This window comes from Bison bison, unplaced genomic scaffold, assembly GCF_000754665.1.
Source record: "Bison bison bison isolate TAMUID 2011002044 unplaced genomic scaffold, Bison_UMD1.0 scf7180017864484, whole genome shotgun sequence".
Lineage (NCBI taxonomy): Eukaryota > Metazoa > Chordata > Mammalia > Artiodactyla > Bovidae > Bison > Bison bison.
Window position 1 is genome coordinate 664,259 of NW_011495044.1, and position 13,308 is coordinate 677,566.

The following is a 13,308-nucleotide window of genomic DNA, read 5'->3' on the forward strand; positions in this document are numbered from 1 at the left end:
GCGAGGGTGGGCTCTAGGCTTGGCTTAGAGGGCCGAGCGGCCCCTATATATTCTTCTTCCAGGCAGCGCTGCAGGGAGAGCTGGCTTAGTGCCTGGCCTTACGACAGGGGCAGGGCAGGTCTGGGCAGGGTGCCCAGGCCAGGATCCCCATGGTGGGGCGCAGGAACCAGCCCGTGCAGTCTCTTCATCCCAACCACATGGGGGCACTCCTGAGAGGAACACCAGCCTCTCCCTGAAAAGCTGAGCTTGGCAAGGGGGTGGCAGGCCTGAATCCAGACTTGGGGAAGAGAAGGAGGCAAAAGACCTGGGCAGACCCAGCAGTTGATCTAAAAGTGCTGACCTCGGACTTAGGGACTCAACTGGAATATGGGTTCACGTACTTAGGGATCACACACATAAGAAGTGTGCACACGGGAAAAACGGACCCAGGGTTCACACAACCTCTGCAGGCACAGACACACACAGACCCATGTGTGTGGATCTCATGCCCTGGGTGAGAGACAGGGGTGTCTACGCTCAGCAGAAGGGCTGGGGGCAGGGCGGCCCAGGACTGCAGCTCACCTGCAGGATGGGAATCTCCCTCTCCAGCGCGCGGCACTCTTCCTCCAGGAGGGCCCTGGGACATGGACAGTGCAGCACCGGAAGCAGTGTGGCAGACCCGTATCTCAGCAGAGCCCTCCAAGCGGTCCCCACCCCCGGCCTCCCCAGGAGCCTCCTCTGGGCCCTCCTATCACAGCCCACCTCTCCCTCTGCTGCCCTCATGCTGTTCTAGCACAGCCTTGCAGCCCCGCTAGCCTCTTCCTGGGCAGGGTGTGTCCTCTCTCCTTGCCCACCTCCCAGGGCCCACCCTGAGGAGCAGCATTCTCTCTTCTACACGATAGGACTAGACTTGCGGGTCCTCCTGCCTCCATTCTTTCCCGCATCACAGCCCTGCCCCTGCTTTAAAAACTCTGCTATGTGTCATCTTCTCCCACCTCCCAGGATAAGAGTCCTCAGGCCAAGGCCCATGTAGGCATCTGTACTTGACTGATTTCCTGGCAGCAACCTCATCAGCACCCTGCCCTTTCCACCTCTCAGCCCCACTCTCCTGGGTCTCCCAGCCAGGTGTGTTCCCTCCCCTCTCCTCCCAGTAGTCCCAGTACATCAGGGTCCATCCACAGTCCCACCCTGCCTGTCTCCACCCCCACTGCACACACTTGGGGGCCTCACCGCAGGTGTCCAGCAACCTGATCAATGTGGGACATGTTCAGCTGGTCCTTGATGACACTGAGGTCCCGGTGACAGCTGCTGGCAGATGAAGTCAACCTCACTCTCCCATGCTGCTTCACCCCAGGACTTCAGGACACAAATGCCATTTCTCCTAGACAATTTTGTGCTTTTTCACAAAGGCAATACAAGATGGTACTAAAAGGAGGAGATCTGGAGCCTGGGATTGCACATGGGTTCTGCCACCCTTTACTGTGTATGAGCCTGGGAAAGTCGATCATCCTTTCTGAGCATGATGTCCCCTTATGAAGGGGACATCATCCCCTTCATAAGGATGTGTGAGAAGTAAGTTGCTACCATTCACTGATGAACATGCTGCTGCTCATTTATCTCATTCAGTCCCCAGTCCTCACAGCCTGGTTGTCCCAGCCTGAGGCACAACTGGCCAGTGGATGAAGTCTTTCCTTCCACTCATATCTGCGTGTAGTGCACCCTATTCCTGCAAAGTGCTTCTCTTTGTATCTGTCTGGAAGTCTGTTCCTCATATTCTAAAACCCAGATCGAACCAAGCTCCCAGGGTTGGCACGTGTCTCCTGAGTCTCTGCAGCCCTCATGGGCTGACTCCTACCACAGGTGGCTGTAGAAGTGTCAGTCCCAGACCAGGAGCTCCTCCATGCCCGCAGGTGGGACCTACCAGCTGGCCGGGGTCCGTTGCTCAGCAAGGACAGATCCCGCCTCTCCTATTACTATACCTGGGGTCACCAGCTCTCATCTGGAACATCTCCTGTTCTGGCAAATCACGCCTGGGCTCCTCCAAGGCAAAGCGCAGGACCCTGGGGCTATACTGGACCCAAGCCTGGGTTTGGTCCCTGCAGAAGATGCATAAAGGCAATTCAGGGGCTCCTTCCAGGGAACCACAGGAAAGGTAACCCTGGCCACTTGTCAGTTGCCAGGCTAGCCCATCTGAGTTCTGGACACAGGCCCCAGCCCCAGGTCTGGAGCTCCAACCTGCCCTCACAGATGGCCTTCCGGCGGAGACCTTGGAGCAGCTGCCGCAGTTCCTGGCGCACAAGATCTCTTACGAGGGGCGGTGGTGCCAGAAGGGAGGAGAGGTCAGAGGTGGGGCGTGATCCAGGGGCTTGGCTAGATCGAGCCTCTTGGAGCAATGATCGTAACATCACCACCTGCAAGGAGAGCTGGGACACCTCGGTGACTGCGGAGGGAAGTGAAGGGAGGCAGGGGAGCTGGGGGAATGAGGCGCAGGGCAGTTAAATTGGAGAGGGTTAGGCAGACAATGAGATCCGACAAGAGCTCGAGAGTTACTGGGCAGGGTTAGGGACCCATAGAAGGTGAGCAAATCATCCAAGTCGTGGGACAGATCTGCCGTGGGGCCCACCTTCTTACGCCCCACCTCTGCCCGAAGCTCCAGGCTCAGATCCACCGTCGTCTCCCCTAGAATTCTCTTCACTTCGGGCCGCTCCGGGAGCGGAACGTGCTCTTCCACCAGTTCCCACAGCGACGGGGAGTCCCCAGGCATGGCCCGCCCGCGCCGCCGCCCCCCAGACTCGGGGCCGCACGCTTGGACCTGCGGGACCCCCCGTCCGAGCGCTGGGTTACTGGGATACCGCTAGTCGCCCAGGGCCGGGCACGCCCACTCACGCCTCGCCCGCTTCCGGGTCTCACAGGCCACGCCCCCAGCCTGTCACTCGGACCGGCCTCTCCCAAGCCCCATTCTATTCTGCCTCCCGTCCCCACGACTAGAGTTGCTCGGTCCAGAGCCGCTGGCCTCTGGCGCTCTTCTGCCCTACTACTGATAGACTCTCGGAGGCCACGGTTTCAGGTCGCGGCCCCGGGAGCCAGGCGGCGGGACTGGGGCCCTAGCTCCGCCTCTTCCGCATGGCCGTCACCCGGGAAACGGGGCCAGCTAGCCCCAAGCCCCGCCCCCAGAGAGTCCCGGGCCCGCCCATTCCAGGCGGTGCCGGCTAACAAAGCCCAACCCACAGCCGTGGTAGGTGGTTTCCAAGTCTCAACCATGCACATCAATCTGACCCCAAGCACCTTTCATCCCCGGGCACCTTTAGACGCCAGGGCAGGTGAAAGAACCGAGAAATTTGAGCCCGGTGGGTTTATTACTTCCTTGCCTTTTCCGGCCAGGAGGCAGCGGCAGGGTAAAATTTGTCTTTCCAGCCCGCGTAAGTCTAGTGAACCCCTGCGCTTCTAGGGATTTGGGGAACCAGGACAGTCCGGACCAGACAGATTGGGCCAGGCGCCCTTCCCCAAACACACCAGGATCCGAGATTAGGGATCCAGATCCCCATCCCCAAACAGACAAAGGGCTTATCCATTCACGTTTTTTACTAAAGCACCCACACAAGTTTCTGTGCAATGTACAAACACGAGCCGGTCCTGGGGCTACTGCCTTCTCTCTGAGAGGCGGGGGGGGGGCTGGAACCCAACTGATCCAAGCCCCATCCGCCCCCATGCAAAGCCCAACCCCAAGATCCCAGGCCGTGACACAGCACCCCCTCTGGTCCCCTCCTGGGGCTGCTCCTCAGCAGGGGGTACCCCAGAGTTTGCCCCCTACAATGTTGAGTGAAAAAGGTTTCCCCTCCCCTGGGAGTGTGGGGGATCCTCAGGTCTGAGAATTCCCCCTGGAAGCGACATTGCCCCCTAGTCATACCTCCCACTCTTCTAGGCCCTAGGGGACTCAAGGGGGGGAAACTGAGGCACAGAGAGGTGGAGTGACCCGGCCCAGGCCACTCGGTGAGGCAGTGCAGGGGCTGACCCAACCCTGACAGTGAGGGGGGCTGAACTGGGGAGGGAGGAGCAGGAAGGGTTGACCCCAGAGACGGCCACCCTTGAGGGGCCTGCCCAGGATGGAAGCTCCCCCAAAGTAGGTTCTGAAACTTCCAAGTGCAGCTGGGGGGTGCCTACTGAAGACCCTCAGAAAACAGAGCCCACAGTCTCAGTCCTGGGGGATCCACCCTAGAGCAGCTGCCAGCCAGGCTGTAGGTCAGTCCTCTGACAGGCAATCCTTGGCACTGGGAGCCTTTGTCCACTGGTGTCATCCCCGAGGAGGCCACGAAGGGGGCCGCCCAATGTCCACCGTGATATTGGTGAAGAGTGGTTGCCGAGACACCTCTAAGACCTGGTACCGCACTGACCCGATGCCGTCCCGCTTCATGGTCAGCTTCGTGTTTTGAATCTTGGTAAACCTAGACAGGATAGAAGTGGGTCTAGATCAGGGCTCACCACCAAACCCAGTAGGGATCACTGGGCCCAAGGCTCATGCCCTCCTGGCATCTTCCTGGGGTAACTCAGTTCTCCTCGCTACCCCCTCCACTTGCCTGGGGCCCTTTGGCTCTTGCAACAACCCTCAAAACAGAGATCTCACCCCCTTCAGTCCAGAATCATGACACACTCACCAATTTTTCTCTCACTGCAGACCCAGACACAGGGTACCCCACAGACACCTCAAACACAACGTGTCCTGTATCGTATGCATCATCTTTACTCCCCACACCCACCATCTCTGTGCCACCTTCTCTGTTCCTCATCCTTTAATCATGCCTTCACCATCTATTTATTGAGCAGTCCCCGTGTGCCAGGCCCTCTCTAAGCACCAAGGTCACAGCCATGAACAGAACTGCAAAGTCCTTCCTCTCATGGCAAGTCTTTACCACTAGGGCAGACAAGTAATAGACAAGGAAGACACCAGAACACTGAGGGAGACAGCAGAGGGAAACGGCAGACAGGATGACTGCCATGGAAGGGGTGGGTGTGGGCCATCAAGCTGACAGCAGAGGTAAAAGCACAGGCTGACCCTAAACTGAAAATGAGAATTTGCACAGCAGAGTGGCTAGAGCTTAATGGGCCAAGGAGAAAACCCAGAGTAAGATTAGCTGGGAGGTTAGAGCATGTATGGGCAAGCCTCTGTAAGTCAGAGGAAACAGCTTTTTATTCTGTGAGTTAAAAAACACTGAGGGATTTTTAGCCCAGTCTGGGAAAGGGAGGGCCAGGGAACATGAGCTACAAAGAGCCTGCACTAGTGCAGAAGTAAAGGGAAAAGTGGACCGGCTCAGGTACCTTGCAGGGGCGGCACTGATAAGACCTGCTGATGGTCCAGATATGTAGGGTGAGAGCAAGAAGAATCCAGGAGAACTCCTAGATCTGAGGCAAAAGCAACCAGCTAGATGAAACCAGCATCCACAGAGTTCCTTAAGCCAGAAATAGCTTGCTATCTCGGCCATGCAGATATCACTAACCAAGGATGGCACCGAGGCATGGACTCTGGCCTGTGCTTCTAAAGCCCCACTGCCACCCTCATCCCAACTGTTTTGATCCTCTCCATCCTTCTTGGCTCACTTCAGATCCCTCTCTGGAGCCAGCCTAACACTGAGTGCCCCTCCTCAGATACCCCAAAGCCCCTCTTCTCCCAGCCTGTCGTCCCTTCCCTACTCACCATAGTTATTAACTTAACTGCTTTTTCATCAGCTCCCTGGATGCCCAGTACTTCATGCTTTTGCCAGATATCAACCCTACATCATTACGGCCACCTCCCTCCCCACTCTGACACCCTGGCTTCAGAGAAAAACTTCGTACTGGTCTGATGGGTGCATGCCAGTTTCACATGCAGCATACCCCCTGGGCTCCATTGATTCCTTTGAGCCTGGTCTACTTTCCTCCTGCTCCACTCAGCAGCCCTGCCAGTCCTTCACCTTCTTCAAACTCAAAGGGTGATCCTTCCAAAGCCAAATGTGGTCTCATCCCTTCCCCATATGAAAGCCCTTCTGTGACTCCCCAGCACCCCTGGGACAAAACTGAAACTCCCAACCTGGGATCAGCAGTGACCCCCCTCCTGTCACTCCCAGCCTTGAGAATGTAATAATAAAGAGTTTCAGGCTCTCAGCGTATACAATGGATGTACACATTCCAGACTCCTACACATCTGATTCCTTTTATCCAGACTAGCCTCCTCCATCAGCCTGGTGAATACAGTACTGTACCCAAGGTAGGTGTGTGACAAATATTTGTAGAATGAATAACTCTTTTCAAACTCCAGTTTACCATCACCTCCTCCAGGAATACTCCACGCTCCAGTACTTTGGCCACCTGATGTGAACAGCTGACTCATTGGAAAAGACCCTGATGATGGGAAAGACTGAAGGCAGAAGTAGAAGAGGGTGACAGAGGATGAGATGGTTGGATGGCATCACCGATTCAATGGAATGAATTTGGGCAAACTCCAGGAGACGGTGAAGGACGGGGGAGCCTGGCATGCTGCAGTCTATGGGGTCATGAAGAGTCGGGCACACAACTTGGCAACTGAACAACAGCCTCCAGGAAGCCTCCCACCATCACTCCCTCTTCTGCCAGGACAGCACCTTGCCCAAATCACCTTGTGCTGTATCTGCTGGTCTCCCTCCCTAGACTGAATTTCACACAAGCTGCCCAGCAGGGATTAGGTCTGAGTGCTCTGGATCCCCTAACATGCCTCCTGCTCTCCACCACCCATCTCACATACCCTCAGGCATTTCTCCCAGCCACCATTAAGACACCCATGTGGCTTCCTCCTCAGAGACCAGCCACCTATTCAATCTCAGAGGGCTCAGCAGTGTCTTTCCACTCCCGCCACCCCACACTGCTCGGGGCAATCTCTGTTGGGTCCCTAGGCCCTGGAGCTGTGCCCTGGGCCTGCTGTCTCTTGTCCTATCTGTTCAGGCTGGAGTGAGATCTGTGAGGGCCCAAGAGAAATGCAAGTTACTCAGTGACAATTTGAGCCCCACCTTTAAATTTCAGTCACTTGCAGAATCAGGCCAGGGGTGAGAGTAGAGCTGGGGACTAAGGGCCAAGGGTTGGGGTGCTGGGAGTCATCAGGAGTCAAGGATCAGGGCCTTGGGATCACCTCTGGGGATCAGCAGCACTGGGACATCGGCTCTATGGGTAAGGGGCCAGGACGGCTGGGGTTGAGGGCGCTGGGGGGTCACCTTTGAGGGTTGGGCTCGTTATGCTTGTCCCGGTCGTGCTTGATCATTCGGTAGCGGCCTATGCGGATGTCTGGACGCGAGATCTTCATCCCAGCCAGGGAGATCCTGGGGTCAAGGACAGCCGGGCTGGAGTGGGCACCAGGATGGGCGAAGAGCCCCGCCCAATCTGTGCCCACCATCCACACCCCATCGACTCCCCACCCCACCCCCGCTCACCGGTTGAAGATGTCGTCATCCTCACCACCCCAACCCCAGTACTCGTTGGGGAAGCCATTGATTCTCAGGAACTGGGATTTATTCAGGCCCGACACACCTCCGAAATAGCCAGCATAGGGCAGCCTGGGGCACGGAAGACATGCATCAATGAGGAACCTGAGGGGATTCCAGATAGAGGTCTGGCAACAAGCAGGGGAAGGGGCTGGGAGTGACAGCCGGGGCGGGACAGGGAGGCCTGGGTCCAGCAGAGAAGGGAGCCCTCACCGGAAGCCAAATTTGTCCATGGCAATGGCAAAGTGGCGGGGCTGGTCACCACAGCGGTACAGGTTGCGGTCATCCATGGGGACCAGGTCCACGTCACTGAAGATGAAGCAGTCGTAGGTGGAGTCCTCCTTGAGTGCCTCTAGGAAACCCACGTTGAGCAGCTTGGCCCGGTTGAAGGTGTCCTCACCGTGCTGGGGTTGGTGGAGGAGACAGGTCGGCTCTGGGCCTGAGACTTGGAAACATCTGCCACTTGACCACTATCCAGAGTAGTCCCTGCAGACCTAGCACTACCCGTCAACTCATCCTCCACCGGGGCCTCCAGACTCTCGGGATCAAATCCAGCTCTTTATCTTAGACCTAGCTTTGCAAAGCCTTTTAGAATTTGGTTCCATCTCCTCTCTGGCCAATGACCTCAGACCCCTCAAGCCCAGCTATACTATATTTCTCCACAACCCCAGAACATGCCAGACTTTCCTGCCTCCAGGCCTCAGTGTTAGCAGTTGCCCCTGTCTGGAATGCTCTCCTTCTCCACTTTTCAAATTCATGTCTGGAAAGGCCTCTGTTAGCAAACCTCCCCGCCCCAGTATAATTACTCATTCCCTCCCCTGTGCTTCACTTATGCCAGGTCCATTCAAACGGTTGCAATTTAGGGCTGTCATTTCATTCATTCCTTCAATCGTGCCCCTTGGCCCTGTCCTTGGTGCCAGGCATCTTCTCTGTGCCAGTGAGGATCTTAAAGATGAGTGGCCCTGAGCACACTGCTTCCCTACTGAGCATGTCATGGAGTGAAATGAACAAAGAACATCCCCAAATGGCCAGCATCTAAGATGAGCCACCTGTCCCCTCTGGCTCTTGTAGATTCACGTCCAACTCCCTGGGCAGCCTCTGGGACCAGGCTCAATTCACTTGTCTCCCCAATAAAATGAGAGGCATAGTGAGCCTGGAGTCCCCCAAGAAATGGGGCTGTGGGATCAGGTCTCCTTGAGGTTGGCCTCCTGGCCATGCAGCCCCAAACTCTGAATTCTGGCCAGAGGAAGGAGGGTTTCATGGAAGGAGCTGGCTGGCCCCTGAAGTCCCTGCACCAACCCATGATCTCCAGGCTGGAGCCAGAGAGGCTCCTGGTCTTCAAGTAGGCTCTCTTGGAAGGAGAGGAGTAGTAGCCCCCTACCAGCCAACCTGGGCCCAAGAGAGCAAGAGCTGCTCCCTTGGACCCTGAACGGCCCGGCCCCACCTGCTCTCTTTCCTCCTTGCCCTGAACCTTCTTTCCCACCAGCCCTTGGAGCAATAGTCCATTTTCTCCATCTGCACTCCTTCCTAACCTCTCTCACCACCCTGGAGCCCTAGGTTTCTCCCACAGGGCTCATAAACCTGCCCATTTCTCTCTCACCCAAAGAAAGCCCTTCCTTTAGACCCCACCCTACCTTTTGCGTTCCCTTCTCAGCAGAATTTTTTTTTTTTAATAAAGAGTTGTCTCCAATTGGCTATTTGCATTTTGTCAGATCTGATTCCTTCTGCAACCCACTGCAATCTGCTTCCGCCCCCACCATGCCCCTGAAATGGCTCTCGCTGGGCCCACCTTGTTGCTAAATCCACTGGACGCTTCTCGGTCTACATCCTTCCTTACTCCCCCAGCAGCGCTCACGCAGCTGCCACGCTGCCTTCTTGACGCTTATTCCTGGGTGCTGGGACACCAAGTTCTCTTGGGTCTCCTCGAACCTTTCTGGCCAACCCTTGCAGCCTCTGTGGTCTTTCTCCACCCATTCCTTACATGCTGGCTTTCTCCTCTCAGGTCCCAGGCCCCACCCCAGGCAGGCTGAACATGGCTGGTTTTAGGGACCATCTATATACTGGTGGCTCCCAGATCCCTCTCCACCTCAGACTTCACTCCTAGGTCAGTTCATTTGTCCAAATGCCTGCTGACCGTTCCTCTTATACTTCCCCCAGGCACTCAAACTCATCACATGCAAAAAAGACACATTCTCCCCCAGACCCGGCCCAGATCCTGTGTTCCCATCTCACAGGCGCAACCATACATGGGGCCAGCAGTCAAGACAGAGAGCCTCAAGGTGTCCTGGCACCTCCCTTTCCTCTCAGCTACTTGTATCACATCTCTCCTCTCATCTGCACGACTCCTGCCCAACTCACAGGCACATTCACCACCTCCACCCTGAACACAGTAGCCTCTTCCCAACCAGGCGCCCTACCTCCCACTCCCCTTCCACCCCATTGTCCACATGTAGTCAGAGCAATCTTTCTAAGAAGCACACATACACATTACCCTCTCCCTAAAACCTCACTATGGGAACGCCCCTGGTGGTCCAGGGGTTAAGAATCTGCCTTCTAGTGTAAGGGACATGGGTTTGATCCCTGGTTGGGGAACTAAGATCCCACATGCCATGGGGATCCCAACTAAGCCTGTGCACTGCAGCTACCGAGCCCACACACTCTAGAGCCCACACCATAACTGGAAAGCCTGCGTTGCCCCCAGTGAAGACCCAGCATAGCCAAAAAAAGACAAAACGGTGCCCCATCACTTTCACGCTGGAATCCAGCTGCTTGAGATGCCTCCTGGGACCCTTGTGGCTGTGGCCTCCACTAGTCCTCCCAACCTCACCTCTGCTACCCACCCTGCATGTGGCATCTCTCGCCTCAGCTGACAGTTCCCAAACACAGGAGACCAGTTCTCTCACTGGGGCCTGGGGCCTCCTCTGTCCCTTGCCTAGAATGCTTGCCTTCCCCAGTCCCTGCACTGGCTGATGCCTATTTATCCCTCAAGACCCATCTCAATGGTCACTTTCCCACCCTGGGGCTAAACTGGGCCACTTGGTCGCTTCACAGCTCCCTGCTCCTACTCCAGTGACACACCACTGTCCTGGAGTCTAAAGGGATCCAAGTTCAAGTCTGGGGATTCTCTGTGGGGAGGAGGGCCTGTATCAGACCTTCTCCAGGCCCCAGAAGCCAGCCCGAGCCAGGCCCATGGCAGCGGGCTTGGAGCCTGAGCTGAATTCCTGGATCTCAGCTGTGCTCAGCACTTGGCCCTAAGGCAGTCTTGATCTCTCTTTCAGGTCTAACTCTCTCTCTGCTCAGGACCCTCAATATCTCATAGCCAGTGTACCCTAAGCTACCACCACCATGGGGTGGGGCCTACCAAAGGTAAACAATGGCACTCACCCACAACAGAGGCTACGCACACCTGGCCATGTGTCCACCACCACTAACACGTATGCAATCCCCTGAAGGCACATGCAAACCCACATGTGCACGCAGTGACATGCACGGACCCCCACACGTACATCGCATGTCCACACAGCTATCCAGGCATTCAGGAATGCCCCCAACCGCACAGACGCACCAACAGGCACGTGGGCCCCTCCCCACAGGTGCTCGGGGGTTCCCTGGTGGCCGGTGACCAGCCTGGAGGCTGCGGCTGCGCACCTGGTTGATGACGTAGATGCCATAGCGTAGTCGCTGTCGCCTGAGGATGGGATGCAGGTAGTGGAGCCAGTAGCGTAGGTGGTGTTCCCGGTGTCGGAAGGGGATGATGACTGCCACCGTCTGGGCTGGGGTGCAGTCGGGAGGCGTATAGCGGCCACCGAGGAGGACACCTGGGTTCTCCCTCTGCACCCGCTCCAGGGGCATGGGTGAGGTGAACTCAATCAGCAGTCGGCCCACTGCAGGCAGGACAGGGGCAGGAATTAGGTCTTCATCGGAACCCAAGGACGCCAGCCCCCTCCCTCTACCTGGGGTGGGCCAGGGAATCCCAGGAATAGCCCTCTACCAACACACAACACCTGTGGCGCCCCCGGGGGTCAAGACTCCACTCCCCCAGACCTTGGCCCACCTCTAGAGGCAAGCCCCACCCCGCAGGCTCACCAAGGCCAGGCGGCGAGTCAGGACAGGGTGGCAGGACAGGAGCCGTGGGGCCGGGCCGGGCGCTGGGAGCCTCGGGGAGCCCGGAGCTGGGGGCAGTGGCGTTTGGCCGAGAGCAGTTGGTGCTGCTGCTGGCAGCTGGGTGGAGGGCACGGGAGGGGCCTCGTGCACTGAAGCGGCTGAAGAAGGCCAAGTGCTGGGCGTAGACGTCAAAGTAGAGGATGACGGCCACGAGGAAGTGCAGCAGGCAGAGAAGGAGCACGGCCTTGCACACGCGCTCCAGCGTCCCCCCCAGCAGTCTGCTCATCCCGCAGGCGGCCGCCGGCCCGCCCAATGGGCCCGGGCATCCGGCTGCCGGCCTGAGCAGGGGTGGGAGAGAGACACATCCAGCAGGTCAGGGCCAGAGGGGCAAGGCCACCCACCCACCTTCTGTGCACTGCTCACATTCTTAGATGTGCATGCTCACACTTACCTGCTCACACCCCTTGACTTAAATTCTACCTGTAAATACACACACACGGTCCCTGGCAACTCACTACTCATGCATCTTCACACACTTGAGTACTAACCCACACGTGCTTTCCTTCCTCATCCTCACTGACACATAGACACATGGAGAGCCTCACCTACCCTCACACTTGGGTCAGTGTCCTTCTTACCCAACTTCACACCCTCCCCCCCAACCATGGATCATGGGCACATGACCTCTGATCACACCAGCTCATATCTGAACACAGAAACACACTTATGTGCAGACCCACACGGGTTCTCTGTGCCCCAGAGAACAAACGCCCACAGGGTAGCATCCTCAACCCAGGAGTCCTGGTCTGAGGAAAGAAGAGCATTTACTGAGTATTTACCATGCCAGAGCACTTGGTACTCAAGACTTCATTTAGTCCTTCTGGAACATGGGGGTGGGCAGTGATTTCTTTGGTCAGGTCCCAGTGGGGAGTAGGCCAGGCCATCTGGGAGAAGGCTGGGAAGTGGACCTCAGCATGCAGGTGGCCCAAATTTGAACAAGATGTTTATGGGATCACTTCCCTCTGGAGCAAGAGGTGAAAAGACAGGATGGGGCCCAGGACATCCCTCCCATAAGACCTCAAGGATTGGTTCTGATTCCCAGAAAGGGAAATGCTTGGCCCCTGGAGACAGCATGTCAGGAGAGGGTTTTGCCTGGGCCATGGCTCTAACTGGGGGTCCCACAGCAGTAACACTTCTGGGGGCACTTCTGGCAGGCCTTCAGAGAGCAGGCTGAGTCTCCCTCAGATACACAGTATCTATCACACACAAACACCCTGGGTCCCAGCTACAGTCAGATACACTGTAGCTGCACTCAGATACACAGAGAACTACATTAAGAGTCACAGACACGCCTGGGTGACGGTAACAATAATGCCCCGAGTCACCCACTCACAAACAAAGCCGCGCTCCCGGGCTTACACAGTCACACAGACAGGCTCTCTGGCAGCTCACAACACCCCGACCCACGTGCAAACACTCCCACCACTCCCTCCGGGTCAGGGGTTTTGGGTCAGGCTGCCGGTCAGGCTGCGAGGTGTTTGGGCGGGGCTGGAAGGCTGAGTGGCCTGAACACGTGGCACCCCTGGACAGGGAAGCAGCGAAGACCAGGTGGGTGTGGAGCCTGGGGGGGAGGGGGCTTGGAGAAGAGGATGTGGGTTGGGGGTCGAGGCAAAGGGGCGACGTAAGTGGAGCGCCTCCCCACGCCACGAGGCCGGGGTGGAGCGAGGACAATAAGGGAGGCTGG

General features: G+C 57.0%; 2 protein-coding genes across 2 annotated transcripts; both read right to left on the reverse strand.

Moving 5' to 3' along the window:
• Positions 1-17: 17 nt before the first annotated feature.
• Positions 18-3,067, reverse strand: CCDC24 (coiled-coil domain containing 24). The gene is made up of 6 exons (XM_010862589.1): positions 2,603-3,067; positions 2,215-2,390; positions 1,959-2,075; positions 1,210-1,284; positions 562-616; positions 18-245 (listed from the first exon to the last, which is right to left on the reverse strand). Exons 1-6 carry the CDS (start codon positions 2,741-2,743, stop codon positions 99-101), a joined length of 711 nt encoding a protein of 236 aa, XP_010860891.1. The 5' UTR covers positions 2,744-3,067; the 3' UTR covers positions 18-98.
• Positions 3,068-3,319: 252 nt separating this feature from the next.
• Positions 3,320-13,259, reverse strand: B4GALT2 (UDP-Gal:betaGlcNAc beta 1,4- galactosyltransferase, polypeptide 2). Its single transcript, XM_010862591.1, has 7 exons — positions 12,404-13,259; positions 11,547-11,902; positions 11,109-11,344; positions 7,674-7,864; positions 7,410-7,532; positions 7,194-7,298; positions 3,320-4,421 (listed from the first exon to the last, which is right to left on the reverse strand). The coding sequence occupies exons 2-7, from the start codon at positions 11,848-11,850 to the stop codon at positions 4,271-4,273; spliced, it is 1,110 nt and encodes a 369-aa protein (XP_010860893.1). The 5' UTR covers positions 11,851-11,902; positions 12,404-13,259; the 3' UTR covers positions 3,320-4,270.
• Positions 13,260-13,308: the final 49 nt, after the last annotated feature.